The following is a 21634-nucleotide window of genomic DNA, read 5'->3' as shown; positions in this document are numbered from 1 at the left end:
CTCAGAAAATACACTAGTTTTAAATTGCAGAACTTCAGACCTCTGTGAACTGTGCAACCAGGAAAAGGCACAGGACAAACCATAATGGATGGTTTTCAGTAATGAATAATTGCACAGCTCCTCAAGGATTCTTTATGCTTCTGTGAATTTAACCCCAAACACCAGCACCCTGGTAAACAGTCTTACACTATTATCAAGTGTCTTTACTTAAATTTGAATGTGTTTTTCTTCACACAGTAAACATGTGGCCCGTCTTCATCAGAGGAGACAATACAAGGCTCTAACCTAACAGCAGACTAAATTACAGTCAAATTATACTATTGTGACAGAAGACAGATGCAATTTCTGACAGACTGTAACAGACTACAACAAAGATAAATACTATTACCAAAGTACTTGATATGTAAGCTATCACCACATTTGGAAGTATATAACTGTAATTCAAGTAAATTAATAAAAGTAAGTTAACTTTCACATTCATCTCCTTCCTGTGTCACACTGACAGCAACATCACCCTAGTGAACTATGTATCTGTGTTCACAGGCGTTAACACCTTTAAGCTGTTTTACTTTCAGACACACCAAACTTCACCTTCAAGCAAATCGCTAAAAGATTAAAGGACAAACATCTGTGCATAAAGACCCCCTTCTATTATCAAAGTTCTGGAGATCTCTGTAGATTCCTTCATTTTCCTCAATGTGCCAGAACAGCCAAACTATTTTTCAAGATGGTGGTACAGGGAACACTCAAAAAAATCTGTATACTCCAACTGAGACCTGTGCTTGCTGCGCATGTCAAAGCACTTACAACGTTAAAAAAACTGGTCAACAAATTGGGTGTTTTTATTAGCCTATCAGGACTTTTCCATCTCAACTCTGTAATTTTCTAGAAACTGCAGAAACCTGCATTTTTTTCAGACAATTAGTAAAGCAAAATTATTAAGAGCGCCCTGTTACAGAAACGAAATACTAGAGAAAAAACATCTTCATGTGATATAGCTGAAATGATTCTGGTTTTCTCCTAACAAGAGCTACCAATCTCAGCAGGTCACCATTAAGACTGCTACTCAGCAAGTTACCCCACAAGTTATTAACAATATCTTACTTGCATATATCTGTGGAGTCCTGCGTTCCTAGTGCATATAAGGAAGACCCAATTCTATTGTAGTCATCTGCCACATCTAGAAAAACAAACAAGCACTTGTTTTACTATCTTATTCGGCTTCTTTCTGAAATTTTGGAGTTCCTCTCTTTCTTCAAGAGTGTTTTTCTAAAAGAATGTGGTTTAACACAAAAGCAGAAATAAAATTGCAATCACATCACTTATTATAGAACTTCACACAATAAAAATGGTGCTCTCACCAAATTTCACAGCCTGTAATTCATCTACAGTATTTTATACAATTAGAACCTGCTGGATAAATTGATTGTGCAACTTAGTTAGGTTTTATTTTGGTGGAAGATGTACGAAGTCTGAATTTAAATCTGAGTTTAAAGCTATTTGAAAAAAATAATTATCACAGTTTAATGACAACAGAAAGTCTGTGCTTGAGAGCAGTAAATTGACTACAAACACCAAACTACCAAAAATACAGTGTTATATGCACAACACATTTCCTAGCACATGCCTGATTTCCAGGAAACCCTTACCTCATCAACAAGCAGTCACTGGTTAAAATAGCAGTAGTGTTAAAGCATTTTAAACAATTAAATTAGAAGCAGTATTTGTAAGAAGGCTGCATAATTTAATTAGTCAGATACTGGTATATAGTAATCGTAAAAGTCAAATCTCTGCACGCATGACTTTCTTATGGAGCTTTTAGTATAAGCTCAGTGGATGATGAAAATATCCATATCACTGCATATCCAAGCAATGAACAGGAAAATATACTTGCTTGGTTTTTTTGAAGCCTTTAAGCAGACTTTTGTTTCTTTAAATAACACAACCTTGTTTTAACATAATGAGTGCATCAACTTCTACCCAATTCATTACTCCATAAACCACCAGTGCTGTTGGTTACAATGAAGAATATATAACCTCCCATTTCAATATAAAAATAGACTTTCTGCTGGAAATAGCAAGTCAGTGTCTTTGCAAGCCTTGCAGGTCTCTGTCAATTATAAGTTATCCATAAACTACAGATTACTCATTTCCAAAAAAGGCTTCCCAGGTCATTCCTCTAGTCCTCTAGCCAGAATTTCAAAAGGTGCCATTTGTCCCTATTTGCAGTTTGATAAAAGTTGTCAATAAACATTATATGTGATCTGAATCTGAAAACCAGTGAAGCTTTGTCATGAGTTTAATTGATCCTTTCCTGTCAGATCCTCTACAAACACATTTCAAGTTATTTTCCTGGTTCTACAACCAACAGAAATGGCCTTATGTAAATAAATCTTGGCACTTACCTACTATGAATGAAGTACAGTTTTTATTTTAAGAAAGCAAGCAAAACCACCAGAAACCACTTCAGGTGGGAACTGAATGCAGACACAGGGCCCCTTAGTAGTTCATTAAGCCATGACTCACTCTCTCCATGTCCTAACAGAGACACTTAAAGCTACAAGACTCAGCGTTCATACAATAAGTATCTAAAGAACTCAGTAAATTCTTGGTTTAATGCCTCATTCAATATCCACTTTAAAGATCTTATCAATGGAGATTCATAAATGGTTTGTGACCTGCTTTTGTGTGAACTGTATTACTGTAGACAGCAAAGACAGGATCTCTAAATCAAACACAAACTTCAAGAAAGTAGACAGGACCTGGATGATCAATTTAAAATCAAGGGCAACTTAGGTCAATTTTTTCCAAGCTTCTCAAAACACAGTAATCCTAAACCAAACACAATATTCCTAACCCAAAGACTTTTCATTTTCGCAGATAAATGCACTGCATTTGAGAAGACTGTCTAGAGCTTCCATAAATCAGATTAGCCAGGACTCAGCTCAGGAACAGAAATCAACAGCCAAATTGAAAATCTTGTCTCAGTAAAAAAAAAGGAGTCCTGCAAACCAGGATGACCCAAATAGGAGTTTGCTACCAGCAAAGGTAACTTTGCTAGCAAGGTAATGCAATGTCTCATGTGCCAAGAAATCACATTCTGATGAAATCAAAGTCATCCAAGCAAGAACAGCTTCACTAGGTGTAAAATCACGTGGACTGCTGTATTACCCACATCTACACCATAATGACTAAGAATCATACTACAAAAAATATTAGTACATAACATGTACTTCTCTTCAAGCAGACAGCATGAAGAATCAAGGTATCTTCAGTGTCACACCAGGCTGTTCTTACTCCATCTAGCCTAATATAGCAAAGCCTAAACTTTGAAAGTCAGATTTAGACTATCTGAAGGCTACTCTTGGAAAAATAAACTCACTTTTCACATGTAAAAAGAAAACTAAAAATTACTTCTCCTAACGAACAACTAGTACATTCCAACTAGTACTGTTTTCACCCTGGAAAAAAAACTCACTTTTATGTGATCTTGTCATTTTATCAGATTTGATAGATGCATCTTTGACTCGGTTGTGATATTCTACAAGGAATGTTCGTTCATGTTCAAAGAAGTCATCCACATCCTATTAAAAAAAAAAGAGAACAATTAAAACTCCAATATTTCACTTACTTTCTATAGAGCAATTGCAGAGTAAATTGGCAATTTCACTGTTGCTGTGACGGGAAATGCAACCTACTGTCTAAAACATCATTTATGCAAACTGACTTCTCCACTTGTATCATGAGCTGAAGTTCTACAAAGAATTTAATAAGAATTAAGAATTTCTAACAAGCATCTTAAAGGTCTGGATGACTAAACACAAAGGATGTAATTTCACTACTAACTACCAAAGAGTCACCAAAGGGTGACAGAAAAATAGAATACACGTCAAGTAGTTAATAAAAGGACATCTACCTAGAAAAGAGGGAGAGGAGATGAAAGTCACCCAGTTGCACAGATGAGGTGGTTACAGCAGAGATGATATGAACTCCTAGCTCAGAACACTGATCTTAATAACAGACTTTTAATCTGGCAAATGCAGGTAAATTTTAATATTTTCTGTATTACAATTTGAGATAATTGGTTTATATTTAAAGATGCTCAGTACCGTAGAATAGGGTACAACATGGGCTTTGAACAACGTTCTTATGAAAACTGGTGGTTATTTGGACTTTTTATTTTTCACCAAGTCATAAGTAATCCACAGTTATATCCACTTTCCAGCAACTTCAAAACTTAAGATCTTAAAACTAGGAATTTAACTCCTGTATATTGCTAGCAAATGGAAAGTTACCACTAGAAAGAAAGGAGATCAAAAATCATCCTCTGCAGAATTTATGCCTGTTGTAAAATCAACATTGTAGCTTTTGGAAAAGTCCAAATGAAATTGATTTTTTCCTCAGTTACATTCTTGCAACTAGTGGGAAACATTGTATCACCTCTCCTGCTGCTCTTAGCTTTGAAACAGAAAAAAGATTCTACAAGGCTGGTAAATTCATGCTGCTTACTAACTGCTGAACTGAAGCAGTAGTCAAACCTAGTTCTCCTTCCCACTATGTAATATAGCAGGCCAGAACAAAAAAAACCACAAAAAAACCAGATTATCAATTATCTAGGATTAAAAAAAAATATTAATTCCACAAAACGGGAAAGAGCACTGAAACACCTCTTTCACACACACAAGCTCTTGGTTATCTTCCATCTAGGCCACAAATTCTTTCCCATAGTCTGCCACTAACTCTTAAGTTAGATATCACTATAAAAATCACATTTTTGTACCTATGTAAAAATCGGCTTCATTAAAAAAGGCAATAACAATGTCAATACATTTTAAATTTTGATATATGAAGCAATAATCACCTTTACTCCTGAAACAATGACACCATCTGCTGATTTAACCATATTTTTGAAGAAGTCTTCAAGTTTCTCTTTCTTATTTTTCCCACGAACACTCAACTGAAAGACAAATTCAATTATCAAGTTCATTCCTTTTCTGAAGGCAATTATCATCATGTCCAGGCTTCACGAACACAGATTTGGGCAGGGCTTTCCCCATGTGGGTATGCGCAGAACTGGCCCCACCATTTAACTCCTGAGGTTCATCTGCCATGGCCGAGCTAGCTTGGACAGTGACAGTGAAATCCTCAGGACTAGAACCTACAGCCCTCGGTATTCCCAGGAGGTCTCCCATCCAAGTACTAACTGGGGCTGACCCTGCTCGGCTTCCGAGATCTGACGGGATCCAGATGTCAGAGTGGCATGGCCATCGTTGGACGCAATAAAAGCTTTAAAAAAATTAAACAGAACTGCATACTGTAACTTGCTACACCATATACCTAAACCAGTTTTCCTGTTCTCTGCCTAGTTTGATACTCTGCACTAATGGGGACAGGGCCCCATGCATTCAGAATGACAGACTACCTTATTTACTAGATTGTTCTTGATCACCTAAAATACTGTTCCAGGAAGTAAAAAAACATTCTAGAACCTGCAGATAATACCAAATGTACACGGTGTACATTTCATTTATCAATAACACAGTATTTATCATGCACAGAGCTGCTGAGTTAATATAACCACATTTCACTCTTAAGTGTAGAATGACAGATCTTTGACCTCCAGAGGATAGTGCTGATTTCAGCCTCCTCACACTCCTCCTGTCCATCTAAGTTTGCCCATTTAGGTAACTGAGTTCCTGAACCAGAAAGCATTTCTACATCAAGCAGCAAACGAACCTCTGTAACATATTTTGCATTAAGTATGTATGCAGTTGAGCCAGTCTTTGTAATGGTTTCTTTAACATTCGGGGTTGATTCCTGAAAACTAAAAACTGTTTGCAGAGTATCAGGAAGCACTGACTCCAACACCAAAGAGTTAGGAATCCAAAAAGTCCTCTCCATTATCTCAACTCAGCATGTAACATGATAGCCACGCTAGACCAACAGTTAGAAAAAAACTAACCAAATTTTCAGTTACATCACTAATAAAAATGCTTCACTTATCACAAACATTTCATTAGAAATTTTCTCTAGTTTTGTTAGCAACAGAGTTTATACCACAGTTCCAGATCCTAAAAATTATTGTTCTGTCTTTACTCTATCATTCTTCCACACAACAACAAAAAAATTTCAGAGTGGAAAAGTGTAATGTCATGTGAAATCACCCAAAAGCTCATCTTTTTAATCCACAATGTACTGGATTTGCATTAATGTTTTTGATGCTAAGTTTACAACACAGCGTATTTCGTTCCCCAGATGGCAGAAAATTAACTCCTACAGACTAAATGGATTTCTAACTTTTACAATACAAGTATGTCTGGTATGAAGGAACTGATATAATTTGCTCCAGGAGGTAATGCCCTCTTAATCAATTTTCCATCCTACCATAAAAGTACATCTTGATTTCTCTTGCCAGCAATTCAGTTTTCAATACTCACATCCTGATTATACTCCAAGAATACATGGAAATTTAAATCCTTTCTCAAAATAGGATGTGCTGCCACGCGACACAAAAACACTTCATGCATTGCAACTGTCTTCTTGAATATTGCCAAATATTCACTGAAAACAAGAAATAAGACAGACATAAGAATTTCATATGAAGCAATTAAGTTTGACCCAGAGATTAGCTCAGTTGGTTAAAACTTGGTTGCAATAATGCCAAGGTTGTGGGTTCAATCCCCTGTGTGGGCCACTGACTTAAGAGTTGGACTCGATGATCCTTGTGGGTCCCTTCCAACTCAGAATAGTCTGTGATTATATCACAGATAGTCTATTGGATAAATCTAGTGAGCAGCTTTAAGAGATCCTCAGTAAGGGTACAAAGTTATAAGCAGATGTAATAGAGTTTATCACTCAAATATTTGATATAGACATAAATAGTACAATGATAATACTAGTGAGAAATTTGAAGCCTGAACACATTACAGAGAGACTTTTGAAGAAGAGTCAACGAATACACTCTAATTTTTAAGGTTAGCTAACACACACTGGTTTGCTGAAAGTGTTACCTTATTTCATTGTCCTCTCCCCTGCACACGAAGAATCAAGAAACTGAAGTACAGACTACAGTCACCAGGCACTATGTATTGATGTGCAAATTCCTTCCTCCCCATCTCCATCCCCATGCCTACTTGCACCCTCCTTACTTATTTAAAATAAATGTTTTGTTAGCTGTTTAGATAGCCTCTTATTTCAAGTTAGAGCACCTTGCCTTTTTGAGCTGACGCTTACGTTAATACCTTGCTTCATAGTGGTTCTAAAAGTGACATTAAATGGTAGGTACAACCAAAAAAATCACATTTAACCATAACAATCACATAGTTGCCCAGTTCAGCCAACTCAACTTCAAAGCGATTACTCACTTGCGATTTACTTAAGAGGAAGGCATTATTACCAGTACAAGTTTGCTAGAATTCATTCTGCTTTGCAAATTCAATTAATAAGATGTAACTCATTTAAATGAGGAAGGGTTCTTTTCTCCATTCTGAGGTCAAACAGTGAAATTATAATCAACACTTTTCCTTCCACTATGCGCAAGGAGGTTAAGATTTACATACCAGCAAACCAGCAGGGCCAGTGTTGGGAGATGTTTGATCTCAGTGAGAGTAGTAGTCATTCAGTGAAGACAAAAAAGGAGGATGCAGAGGATGGAGGTGGCAGTAGAAGAAACCCAAAGTTTTCTGTGTTATCCAACCCCTAACCAGACCACAAGAGAATCATGATCAGGGCCGCTGGAAAACCAGATTTTTTAAAATCTATAGTGTTGTGATAATTTCCAGTTTTCTGCATATGAAGTGTATATCTACTCTGCTATCAATTATGCTGTACATGTCACTAATACAGAGCTTTTTTTAAGACATTTGCTCACAGCAGCTGAAGTTCGGAGAGAAAGCAGCGGTTCTAAGAGTTCTATGTACTTTTCTTGCCAATTCACAGCTCTTGATAGAAGCAGTCTAGAAGCAGCGTAAATATACACTTGAAAACTGAAACCAATGACAGGAAAAAGATCAAAGAAGAGAATGCATGATAAGGAAAATGGACGAAGCAAGGAGAAACTTCACTGTGTAACTCAATATGGAACAAGAAGCCTCAGAGCAGATATTTCAATATAAATTTAGTTCACCGTTAAGGGAAAACACTATTTTCAGGAAGTATAGTCTCCTTGTGCAAAAAAAAACAAAAAAAAAAGTGTCAAAATATTTTCTAGTAATTTTTGTATTTCTTGGGGAACAGAAGGTTGGCATGTACATTTCACAGCACCAACCACATGCAAAACTCTCTACTTCAATCCCTACATGTATAACCTTAAAGTCTTATTACACTTATAAAATGTGCAACACCTGAACTGAGATAGAGGTTATCTCCTCCTTTTGCAGATGTTCTGTGAAGAAAACAATCTAACTCGTTTCTTTCTTATAAAAGAATATCCAAGAACAAGCTGATTTATTTTTTCTGTTTCAGAAGATCTTCCATGAAATTATTTCTACAATTTTCCTAATGGCACTGATCATGATCACTAAGATGAACCCTGGTTATGTAGCAACTGGATTCTCAAGCCTGTATCTCACAGAGAACCATTACAGTGAAATCAGAAAGGTGGGACAGCAAACAGCTTTAAAAGTTTAGGGATATAAATAAATTAAGATATAAAGAGGTAATCAAGTCTACATACGCCTCCAGTTCTTGTTTCATCTTGGTGAATTCTTCTTTAGTCATCGATCCTTCCCCTTCTCCAAGTTTCTGCAATTTCTCCCTGGAGGCATCAAAGTCAGGCCTGGGCGGTGCCGGTGGAATCTGGAATTGAATCCAATTTTTTTTAATCTCTCATCTGCTCAATCAAACACCACCAATTCAGTACAGGAACAGTAGATTGCCTGCAGCTTTTTAACATGCAGCTCTCTCTTTCATCATTCATTACAGCATTTCTGGATAAAGTCTCTCATTCACGAGTTACACGTGCTGCATTACTATTCCAATTTTGGTTAAGAGTCCTTGAAGATTACTAAGGTATTAACTAATGGCTTCAGTTTAATTACAACAGAAACCAAATAATAACTAGTTTTCCCATGACGATGAATTAAAACTTGAGATCATTATTTTCTAATTAGTTTTGGTTTAGCTTATTTCATATTACACAACTGTTTGCACACCATGCATTTGTAACTCCCCAAAACTTTAAACCAAGAAAACCATTCCCTATTCTTTGCAGACTCTTTCTTGCGGCACTGTTGACATTAAAGATGCATCTGTTGAAATAACAAAGCACACAGTAAACAAGACTCTAGGTTAATCTTACAATACAGTATGTTAACACTGAAAGAGAAACCATCACAGTCAAACTAATCCTGAATTGCTGTCAGGAAAGGGACACTAAACAATGGTAAATTATGCTTTAATTTTAGTTTACTGATATTGGCCCAGTACATTAACAGATTACAAAAAAGAAAAATCCAGCATTTGACAATAACTACCTGAAACTAGTTGTTAACACTCTGAAGGTCTATTCACTTCAGATAGCTTTGCTGACTAAGAAAAGACTAGCTCAAGAAGGGTTTGACACATCACAGATTATACTCATTATAATGTACTCACTAATGAATTTGAAATACCTGTGTCTTCTGAATCAGCAGACACCCCCCAAACACAAAATGAATACTTAACTTTCACACTAAGATGACAAATATTCCTATTTGCAATTAATGCATGAACAGGAGCACCCATTCTTAATATGCAGTATCATAAGGTGACTATTTTGAGACCTCTGGCCCCTGGAGGTTTGAAATAAACTTCAAACCGTAAGTCATTGTGTATTGAGGCTCTGTGGAGTTCTACATGATATTTGGATTGGGTTTTTCCCCTCTGATCTATGGCAAAATGATTCTGATCTCTATAATGAAAACTGGAAAAGTCTAATTACTTTGACATTCCAGCTGAAACAAAGGCAACAGAAAACCCCTAAGTTTTTAAACATCAGCTTGCAAAAACAATAGCATCAAGTTACACAGCTTAACTATCACCCACACTTTTAACACAGTAGCCTAAAATACACTTGGAGACAGATTAAACTACTCATTCCTTAGAAGAGAAAGGGAAGAAAGTATGACAACCACTGCAACTTTCCTCCAAGCTTGCTTCAACCACTGAATTTCTGTAATTGCAGAAGTGTTAGAGAGGTTGATCTGATTTCAGAGGAATGAACACCTGCTGTTTCTACTACTGCACTTAAAAGCAGTCTCAAGTACTTTTGATACAGCCCACAGAAAATGGATTATAAACCAAAAGAACACCTGTACTTACAATATAACCAGCATAGTCCTCGTTTTCAACAAAAGAATCGTGAAGCCAAATAAACTCTTCGTGTTGCCGGACGACAGAAAATTCATTTTGTTTGAAATTTGGTAAGGAACTCTAGAGGGGGAAAAGGAGGTAGAATTATAAGGGGGGCGGGGGTAAGGGGGGAACACAACAAAAAATTCATCACATTTTTCACTACTACATGAGAAACATTTCGAAGGAACAACAGAAATGTCTCTGTAAAAATAACTGAATCATCCAAGTCAAGTTAAAAAGTTCATTATTCAGCAGTAATTACCCTTATCTTAATTACTGCAGTAATCAACTGGAATAGGTGGCCCAAAAAGGTTGTGTGGAGTCTCTGCCCTTAGATATATGCTGAATATCTTTATCCATTTAATCTGTTTAGTATCTTCACTGATGATCTGGATGAGGGGATCGAGTGTATCCTCATCAGTTTGCAGATGACACCAAGCTGGGTGGAGACGTTGACGTGCTGACGGGCAGGAAGGCTCTGCAGAGAGACCTGGACCAGCTGGATCCATGGACTGGGGCCAATTGTATGAGGTTCAACAAGGTAAAGGACTGAGTCCTGCCCTTGGGTCACAAGAGCCCCAGCCAGTGCTACAGCCTGGAAAGCTGTCTGGAGGAAAAGGTCCTGGGGGTGCTGGTCAACAGCTGGCTGAATATAACCCAGCAGTTTGTCCAAACGGCCAAGAAGGCAATGGCATCCTGACCTGTAGCAGAAATAGTGTGACCAGCAGGACTAGGGCAGTGATTGTCGCTCTGTACTTGGCACTGGCGAGGCCACACCTTGAGTGCTGTGTCCAGTTCTGGGCCCCTCATGACAAGACAGACACTGGAGTTACTGGAGTGTGTCCAGAGAAGGGCAATCAAATTGGTGAATTGTCAGGAGCACAACTCCTGTGAAGAGCTGGGGTTGAGAAGCCTGGAGAAAAGGAGGCATGGGGGGGACCATATCACTCTCTGCAACTACTTGGAAGAAGGTTGTAATGAGGTGGGAGTCAGTCTCTTCTCCCAGGTAGCAAGTGATGCAATTAGAGGAAATGGCATCAAGGTGCACTAGGGGAGATTTGGATTGGATATTAGAAAAAATCTCTGCACCACAAGAGTTGTCAAGATTTAGAATGGGCTCCCCAGGAAAGTGGTGGAGTCACCATCCCTGGAGGTATTTAAAAGACACGTAGATATGGTATTTAGGGACATGGTTTAATGGTGGACTCAGCAGTTATGGGTTAATGGTTGGGCTTAATGATCTAGGAGGTCTTTTCCAACCCAAATGATTATACAATTCTGTATTCAAAACCCAAATGGACAAGTCCTGAGTAATGTGCTCTGGTTCACCCTAATTTAATGGTGAGAGTGAGGGAGAAGATGGGATTAATGATCTCCAGAGATTTTATTCAACTAATTATTCTGTCACTCTGCAATCAATAAACATTCAAATCCAAAAAAAAGCAGAGCCATAAACAACAGTAACTAAAAACATTCCCTGAATGTAATGCCATTACAAAATATGTTTTTAGAATCTGAAACCATAATAAAAACGAATCCAATAAAAAAACTATCCTGAAGAATATTCATGTATATTAAAGATTCTACCTGCAAATAGGATCATTAATAAGCATGGGAATGGCATGACAACACATCGTTACAAAAAAATGCACATAACTTTCTTTGAAACAGCTTTTTAACCTGAACTCTTCAGTCATCTATTTCTTAAGCACTGCAGTTACACAGTCTTTTAAACATGACATAATTCAACTTTCTAACTTCCTCTGGATCGTGTTACACTTTGTTTCAATAAACAGTTTAAGCAAACTTTCTTTTTGATATAATTCAGAAAGTGTTGAGCGTACAAACCCAAGTTTTTACCTTTGTATGGACAGTGAATTTCACTTTATCCCTCTCACTGAGTGCATCTGAGATATCCACTTGCAGAGCAGCATCAGTCTGGAGATCTACATTTATTGCTCTAAGCTAAACAAAGAAAAATCTATTTAGTTTAATTTTAAAAAGTTAATTATATTTCCCTTATTCTTCCTTTGAGAGGAACATTGATCCTGCAAGGCCAAAGACAGATTACAAAATCCCTCATTTCCAGCAGAAAAAGAAATTCCAGTGGCACTCCTTATGGCACAAATGACCATACAACTAACAATCTCCTTTACAGTACTCCTTGTTACTGCACTATTTTTATTTCTGTATATTGTTACCTTGCTAGTGATTGAGATGGTCAAAACAAAGTACATTTACAGACAGCAGCAAGTTTTGTAGGTTTTTCTCCTCATTTTTCTCTTCATTCCCCCCACTTCTCTCAACTGACACCCTGCTCCAAGTAAATGTACTTGTGGAGGGAATTATAAAGATATTAACAGTTGGAAATGTATTTTTAAGGAGAAAAGTGGTCCTATATTTCAAAGAAGCAAGAGCTGTTACAGATCTGGTTCACTCACATTTTCTTACACTATTCATCTGTTTAACATTTCTCACAGTATACTGAAAAAGCTTAAAAAGAATATCCTGAACCTTATAGAGCTAAGTCTTCTTGGAAATATTTTTCTGAAAAACCCCAGAACAAAAAACCCAAACCCATGATTATAATCTCTTCAAAATGAACACAACAAATGGCAAAAGTGCAAGAATACACATAATTTTTTCTACAAACCGAACTCTTTCACAAAATAATTCCAAAGTCACATGGAAAAAAAATGAGACAATTGAATACAGAAAAACTGGAATATTACCTGAGCAACACAGTGTTTGGCAGTAACCAGCTTCAACAGTACTTGGTTCAACTACCCTCATCTAGACCCCAGCTGGAAATTCAAGTTCCCTCACCCCTGCACCCTCATTGGTCTAGAAGAATTTGTCCTGTGACAATTTCATCATCACGACCAACAGACATTCAGAATGTTTTTACAAGTATTAAGGCTAACTCTGAAATCTTCTCCAATCACGTTCCCAAAAAACCATTTCGACATCATGCTCATGTGGCATACTTTTTACTGGGACACTGTGTCTTCTTTAAGGCTGCATTTTTTCTACAAATATCCCGTTCTACAGTATAAAAATGTTTGGCCTTACAAAGACATAGACTTCCTCCACACAAAGCTTTTCAGGATTGCATTTTGAAGTCCATACTTAACTACAAAAATGCTTTAAGTATCAACAACACACAGGACAAAGGTTACATGTGACCAGATTTTGAAGGTAATGCTCTGAGGCAGTGGAACAGCTTAAGTAGAGAAGCATCAACTGCCACATCTTGCTTTCCATCAGTTATCTCAATCTTTATCTTAAATGGCAATGGTCAGATTCCACTCTAGTTAACCTCAATGCATGGACAACTCTTGCCTAAGCAGGAGCAACCAGACTAATGTATCTTAGAATTAGCATATAAAAGTAAACCAAAATCATGCAGTCCAGCATATTCTGCCAGGCTTAGCAAAATTGAACAGTTCAATAGCTATTACACAAGCAGTAATAGCTCTTCCTTACAGCAAAGTTGGAAATCATTAAAACAACCACACAGTAACCTATTTACACACGTGATTAAGGCACTGCCTTTTGTCTTGTTTTCCCAAGGTTTAGGGGGTCACTACCTCGTACGAACGCATTACCATCACACAACAGTCCCCTGCAGGTCATTTCTCAGAGGCAGAATCTCCCAGCTCCTACTGAGTTTACAATGTGCTTAACATCTAATCTGGAAAGAAAAATATAATGACATACCAATGTCTCCCTTATGTCACGACACCACATTTTTGGTGTGTAAAAGAGGTTTTTGTGGTTACATTGTCTGGGGTACTGTTTGTTTTTCTCCAGTCCCCCAGAATACATTAACAGACAGAGTAATCTCAGCAAATAATCTGGATTATCTAAATGGTATTTTTGTAGTCCTTCACAAGTCACAAATATTTCTACCAAAATACTTTTTCACCTCCCTTTTTTTTTATAAAGTGATACTACAGAAAATTCAAAGACTCAGTATAACAGCTGACCAAGTCTGCCACCAGAGCATATGCTGTCTCTAGTGCAGCACACCCTGCTCATATGGACTACTCACAACTTTAGATACAAAATTCTTACCTGTGTTGAGACAACCAAGAACTAAACAGGACAATTTCACTAATACCATACTACTGTAAAGGACTATTTAACTTGTACTCAGCTGAGTTTGTAACAGTTTTGAAGAGTTCAATCATATGTTAAATTATGCTGTGTAACTTGACTGCCAACAAGGAACGTTTTCACCTGCAATGGTAGTAATGAAGCATTTATGAAAGGTGTCAAAGACAATCAGGAACTTGAAGGACTTGAAATGTATTCATGTGACACAAAGTTCACATTGCATTACTGGAAATTGAATTCACAGACATCATCATTGCACAAAAAACTTAAGCAAACTCTTCAAGACTACAAAAGAAAACCACCACCAATAGATGGGTTTCTAGTCACAAAGGAGAATTGAAAATGAAAACTAAAAGTTTGCTTATGGATTAAAACTGAAGTGGAAGTACCTTAAAGTATGGAAAAAACAGAGGTAAGATACAGTCCCTTTTCATCTCACCCTCCTCCAAGTCTAATACACACAAATCACACAATCATTTTAGGCTTAGATACATACTCTACATCCATGCTGAACAACTTGCAAAACAAAACCTAATTTGATTTAGCTACTTTACAGTTTCCTATGCTACACCAAGAAAGTTCCTGTTTTATTCAAAGAATCCAGAAAATACCAGAAGCCAAAACTCAGGCTAAGCAAAATTACAGTTCTAAAAGAGACTACAATGCAAGGAGAGATTCAGCATCTAAACTCTTGCTTAAGGATCAACTATCCTTCAAATGATAATGGCAGGAAGCTGATAGAGGCAAGGGAAACAACCAAGCCTTACATTCCTAGGCAATGTCATCCATTAGCAGCAACTTTCATGCTCTAAGCTCTTTCAAAAATGTTAAGAGAAAAAGAACCCTTTCTTCTTCAGCGAGTTCTTTCCGGGCAGATAAATACACAAAGCAAGGGGACAAACAATACCTTCGCTACAAAAGCTTACGGAGTGTCTTCATAGCATTAAGTTTCCAGTAGACCTGTTCTAAGGGATAGCTCATTTCCCCTGAATGAGTAGACAAGTGTTAGCCAAGTCAGCTAAAGTTTATACAGACATAAAATACACAAGATAGTACTAGCAGAGCAACATTATACCACTTTTCAAAGCACTTATTGTTTACATTACAGAGAGCACAAAAATCCCAACAGGAACTGTGTTACTCCAAACGAACTCAACAGCATCTTCCTAAGTGAAATTTAGAAAAGCAATTCCCACAAGTTCATTTAATGCAGAGCATTTACAATAAGCACCTTCTACAGGCCACCCACTGCTACTTCCTCAAAGATGATTTTCAGTGCTCTGTTTTACAGTTCTCCAGAAAAGGCTCCATATGGTTTAACACAACTGAGAATTACAGTTCGATGTCGCATCAGCACAAACTCCAGCCCTCTTTTCATCCCATCACCCCAAGGTTAAACTTAACTCTAGCTGACAAACATGATCCTACAGCATTAAAAGTGCAGTTGTCATAGCAATATCTGAATTCTACAGAGGCAAGAGTACTGATTTTCAAAACTAAAAGCTCAATTAGTCCAACCAGAAGTTACCATCCATGCTTTGAAATAAAGGCTTGACCTACTCGTTTTTAAATTGCAAACAGAGGAAAGCAACACAGCAGAACAGAGAATCACTTTATGAAAAGATGTTTATTTTTACTACTTCTACTAAGAAAAAAATCAAAGATCTCAAAAACTATTTTAAAAAGGATCAAAGCATAGCAAACCCATTCATGAACAGACTGCCATATTGCTTTTGATTAATTTCCTGTATCACAATCAAATCATGCAGATAACAACCTATGTTTCAGCCCCAGGGATTTACACAGCAGTGAAAAAACTAAACCCCCAGAGTGACTGATGATTGAAAAAAGAAGTCTAAAACAATTAAGGAAATGAGAAGGACACTGTTTTGGTTTAATTCCTCAGTGCTGGATGAAGACCGGGGGAGGGAAAAAAAAGAGACTGCACTTGGTCAACTGAGATGATGTAAGTTGTACAACAGTACAAACAAGACTGCTGAGAGATTTCTTAAGACTTTCAAATTACTTTGTGAACTCTGACAACCTGTAGCCTTTAGAAGGAAAACTAATAACCAAACAAACAAGTTACGCATGAGAGCACATCTCCATTGTTATGTTCTACCTGCACCTTCAGATAAAGACAATTTAACTGTGCACACCAAGGTCCGTTCCTAAGTACCAAAATCAGCATATGTAAAATACAATTCCACAATTAACAAGCTCTTTGGTCCTTCTTCTGAAGACACTCAAAGGACAACAACAATTTCCACCTTCTTCTTTTTTATCCAGTATTCTTACTAAAGTAGCTGGATAATTAAAGGCAAAAGCTCTACAGCAGGCAGAAATGGCCTGATACAATATTAGAATACCTTTTTTCATTTCTAGTCATAAACTGGAACATAAAATACTGAATTTCTACCATATGCATATAGTCAAAAAATCTTTTGGTACTTAACGTTGTATTTGACACCTGAGTATAGTATGCCTGATAAAAGTTTATATCAATACCGTGTTTCTCAGATTTTTGTATTTTTTAGTAATATACTGTATGCAGTCACTTCAATAACCACAACACCCAAGGCATTTCTAAGCAATCTTGAAGGTGCTTTCCTATCTTGCTCAGAGTCAGTCTTTTTTAGGATAGTAAGTGAGCGGGGTGATAAGCCTAAATGAATTATACTATATTAGCTGATTTGCTGCTTAAGTAAGGCAGGCAAGTTAAAGAAAGATGGATGCAGCAGTCAAAAGAGAAACGAAGGCAAGAAATAGAAGGACAGAGAGAAAGGTTTTCTCTGTAAGAAACGTAACTGTGGCATCCTGTCCCAATAACAGTTCTTTTCAATAAAGAGTTTATTACGGAGCATGTGCCTGCAATGTAAATGTCCCATTGTTATCTATGGGAAGCCTCTAGGGCCTGAAGGGAGAAGAGAGGGCAGAGTTGCATCCCGCGGCCCTGGCTCAGGGCTGGGGATGGAACTTGGTGCTCCCCAGGGCGGGTCAGCCTGGGCAGGACCGGCCTGGCCGGGCGTGTGCGGCGGGAGGGGCCGCACGGAGGGAACATCGATCCCCACGCACACACACAACCCCCTCCCGAGCTTCTCCAACGACAGCATGAAAGAACTGTCCTTCCAAAACTTGTGTGACAGAACAACGAGCACCGCAAGGCTGCACACACGCACAAGCCGCCGAATCCGGTGGGAGGCTGTGTCCGGCGCGATCCCTGCGGGCGGACAGGCGGCCCGGACCCCCGTCCGGCGTCCGCCTCCGTACCGACACCCACGCGGCGGCTCGGCCGGCAGCGCCGACCCTGCCCTGCCCTGCCCTCCCCGCCCAGCCCCGGGCGCCGCGGCACTTACACCTCGGTCCTCCTCCGAGAGGAAATCTGGGCCGTCGTCCGAGCCTTCCTGCTTGGGGAAGAGACGGAGGCGGTGACGCGGGCGGGGGGCGCCGAGGGGCACGCCGGCGGCGGGGAGGGTGTGGGGAGACAAAGCGCACAGGTTAGTCACGGCCCGCGCCGCCCGCCCGCCCCGGCCCGGCCCCGCGGCCGCCTGGACCCACCATCATGGCTGCTCGCGGCGCTCTGCGCCCGCCGGAGCCGCGGCCGGGCGGGGCTGCGGCGCGCGGGGCGGCGCGGGGCGGGGCGGTGGCGCCTCTCGCGAGGGAGCGGCCGCGAAGATGAGGGGAGGGCCCCGGGCACGGCGACGAAGGGCGGCGGAGGGGAGCGCAGGGGGCCGGGTACGGGCACGGCGGCGGAGGGGAACGCAGTGGGGTCGGCCCTGGGCACGGCGCGGCCGCGGAGGTACCGCCTCGCTTTTCTTCTGCGCTGCCGGACCTTGGGCTGGGGCCAGCGAGCCCCACGCGGTGCGGAGGGCGCAGGGCGTGCGGGAGCAGCTTTGTTCCCTGGGCCGCACGGCGGGCAGAGCTGCTGCTGCGGGGCCCGAGTTCCCCTCGCAGCCGAGGGGCCCCCGCACTGCTCCCCGGCCCTCGGGTGAGAGGTGGGCTGGGCAGCGCCCACCCCTCACACTCCACACGTTGGTACCGGTATGTGTGTGTGAAACTGTGCTATGGCACAGCACGAGAAATCAAGTGGTTTATACTCTGGGTTTGATTTACAGGCAGTTACGTGACCAAGATTGACAACTGCCTACTTCAGACTTTGGAATGGAGCGTTTATATGTCCCTGTGTCTAACGGTGGTGGAAAAGGTCGGCATTCACAGACTAAACCGAATGTAAGTGGAGGACATGGAGTCCATGCCTAAGACTGCATTTTCGTGTGAATCGGAGCTGGAACGGCCAGGAAACAATCTCAGGGTGGAGCTTCACGATCAGCCTAATCCAATCTCAGCACTGCCGAGCGATGCGGGCAGATGGACATCAGTAACTCCAACGGGCTTTCAGGCAAGACAGTGAAGGGCACCAGTCCACCTGCAGATTATTCCTGCAATAAATTCATGGTTTCCATCCTAGTTGGTTCCACAGCCAAGCCCATAGTTAGTCACACAAACAGTGGGACAGCACCACTGCTTACCACAATAGCACCACGGATTCCGATGGAATTAAGCCGATCAGGAAACTACACTTTGAGAAATAGTGCCTATGTAGCCTCAAGATAAGTGGAGATAAAGCTCTCTGAGCCCTGTGTTGCTTAGAAGTGTGCTTTGGAATTCAGAAATTGTCTCTTAGAAATGATTCTTAGTATGGCTGTGGAAACAGGTATTTGAATTTACATTTTGAAAATAATTATAAAACCTGTTCTTAAAACAATTTTCACATATGCAGTCTATTTCTGTCTCGATAATTACTGAAAGTACTTAGGTTTAGGGAGGGAAGTTGAAAAACTTCTCAAAAAAAAGTGCATGAAGAATAGTTCCTCACTGTCTTAGTTCAGACGACAACTAACATATTTATATGGATCAGAGAAAGGCTTCCCCAAAAAAATCATCACAGCTTTGAAATTTAGGAGTTTTAGTCAGAAAAATGCATGTGAACGAAGGATAACAGTTCTTAACTACAAATATATATATATGTATATATAAAACCAAAACTAGGACAAAACAAACAACTACCCTGTACCCCCAATGGAAAAAAAAAGGAACAAACCCCTTTAAATGAAACAATTTTTTGTCTGTTCCCTTTTGGTGCAAATACATTTACAGACAGCAGGGGTCGCTGCCGCGCCTCGGCTGGCAGCGAAGTGACTCAGTTTGTCTGGTAAGACAAAGACAAAAGGTGATCCATGAATCACTGACTTCTCTGAATGACTCACGTGGAGGGATGGAGGCCACAGAAGAGAATGGGCTGGAACCCTCTGGCAGACAATGCAGAGTCTTCTCTTTTGTTTTCTGATCAGGGACGAGAGACTAGGGACGGGCTGGCGGTGGTGCTGCTCACTCCTCTGCAGGCAGAAAGCTGGCTCAGGAAAAGGGAACTGTAGCAAGGATCCAGGACCATGGCCATGGCTCTCCTCTGTCTCTCCCTCCAACAAGCAGCACAGACCACCAGAGCTGAGCTGGGCTCGGGGGTGGCCAAAACCAGGCAACTTGGCTCCCTCCAAACACCTTCACAAGTCCCATGAACGGTGGGGTTTTTCACTCACCACTGCTGGCTAAGAAGAAAGCGATGTCCTCTCCTCTCAAGCAAATGGTCCATTATTAGCACTTGATCAGAAAATGATATAGAGGGTGTAGAATACACAGTTTTGGTTATAAAAATATATGGTTATATATTTGGTATATATATGGTGATAAACTGGTCCCAGCTGCTGTAATTAGGGCACTGATAAACTGGATGGATGGCCCAAAGGTGGATGCAGGACCTTGAGGCCAAAAGAAAGGAAAATCTTGGTGCTTTCATATAACTTATCTAGAATTTTTTCATTTACAACATTTAACTTTTGCTCCAGGACACACTTTGAGTCATTTAGCTACCCATTTGGGGTCTAATTTTAGCTCCTTTTCCCCCTCATTTTTTCTATTCAGATACCATGTTTTCTCTAGTCTTATTTTCAGCTACTAAACTCTTGAAACAAGGATCAGCGTTATCCTGAGTCTACAGAGCCATAAGTAGAAAGAGGAACTGAGTTTGTGCCAGTGAAGGGAACGCTGCTGAACTATTGTAACCCACAGGTCTTCTGCTTTTCTAAAAACATCCACCTGCAAAGACCCATTATGTCAGTAGATGGCGCTATGTGGACATTTTTGGAATTCGTTTGGCCAAGCATTAACAACCAATAACATTTCCTTTGTGTTTGACTTGATATCCCTGAAAAACTAGAAGCCACATAATTTAAGAAATATTTGGCTTTTATCAGAGAATCACTGTAGCGATCTAAAGGCTTTCCACTCCATGGCATCATGTCATATAGTACTACCTGTACTTTATGTCTCATCATGGAGTGATTCAATAGACGCAAGCATTTAATATGTACCAGAGCAGTGGCTCTGATATTTTATTAGCTGATATGTATTTTCTTAAAAGTGTGAGGAACTATTCTTCATGCACGTTTTTCTTTTTGAGAAGTTTTTCAACTTCCCTGTCTAAACCTAATTACTTTCAGTTTCCTTCAAACAACCTCATGTATTGTTCATGTGAAGCTTAAATACAGTGTCTTGCAGACAAACTGTGGTCATCAGGACCAGCTTTCCTGTATCTCAGTGACAGATTGTTTCTTCCTTTTTTTGTGTGTCTTTTAGATGAAAATACTTTATTTCCTTACATACTTCATTTAAATATTTTCTACTGCTGCTAACTGAAACAATATTAAGGATCATTACATTTACCATGTTTTGCTCTGTAAATCTAGAACCTTTAAGTGTAATGTTTTCAGAAGAATGAATGAGAAAAAAGCTTCAAAACCTTTTAATAAAACCTGTCTAAAAAGCTGTTAGCAATACAGCCTTTTTATCTGTTATGGAGATAGATCACTTTACAGCAAATGATGACTATCAAACTGATCATATTTATTTAGAAACACAAAGAGGATGTGAGCTGTACGCTTAAAAGAACAGAGGGGGGAAAATATATATTATTATAGAAAAGAGAGAGAAACATAACTTAGTTCAATATGCGCCTAGTAACTTCTAGATACTCTGAAGAACAGTAATTTCCATTAGAAAAGAAAAAAAATCTGTTTCTCAGTGTGGAATAGACTTCTGTGAATTCCAAAGCGTAATGGGGCCATAT

At 39.5% G+C, this 21634-nt stretch overlaps 1 protein-coding gene across 2 annotated transcripts in view; it reads right to left on the bottom strand.

The window, feature by feature from the left end:
• SNX6 (sorting nexin 6) overlaps window positions 1-18070 on the bottom strand; it is a 29986-nt gene extending 11916 nt beyond the window's left edge. The window contains exons 1-9 of one of the 2 annotated variants that reach the window (XM_071557947.1): window positions 18010-18070; window positions 17808-17855; window positions 12193-12297; window positions 10300-10410; window positions 8675-8796; window positions 6438-6561; window positions 4862-4957; window positions 3479-3584; window positions 1105-1180 (exon numbers count right to left, since the gene is read on the bottom strand). In XM_071557947.1, the coding sequence (XP_071414048.1) occupies window positions 1105-1180; window positions 3479-3584; window positions 4862-4957; window positions 6438-6561; window positions 8675-8796; window positions 10300-10410; window positions 12193-12297; window positions 17808-17855; window positions 18010-18015 (794 nt within the window). In that variant the 5' untranslated portion in view covers window positions 18016-18070. Of the gene's footprint in view, window positions 1-1104; window positions 1181-3478; window positions 3585-4861; window positions 4958-6437; window positions 6562-8674; window positions 8797-10299; window positions 10411-12192; window positions 12298-17807; window positions 17859-18009 lie in introns of both variants that reach the window. The other variant, XM_071557946.1, reaches the window with a different exon arrangement.
• Window positions 18071-21634: the final 3564 nt, after the last annotated feature.

Source organism: Pithys albifrons, chromosome 6 (assembly GCF_047495875.1).
Source record: "Pithys albifrons albifrons isolate INPA30051 chromosome 6, PitAlb_v1, whole genome shotgun sequence".
Lineage (NCBI taxonomy): Eukaryota > Metazoa > Chordata > Aves > Passeriformes > Thamnophilidae > Pithys > Pithys albifrons.
This window is presented reverse-complemented; position numbering and strand designations above follow the sequence as displayed.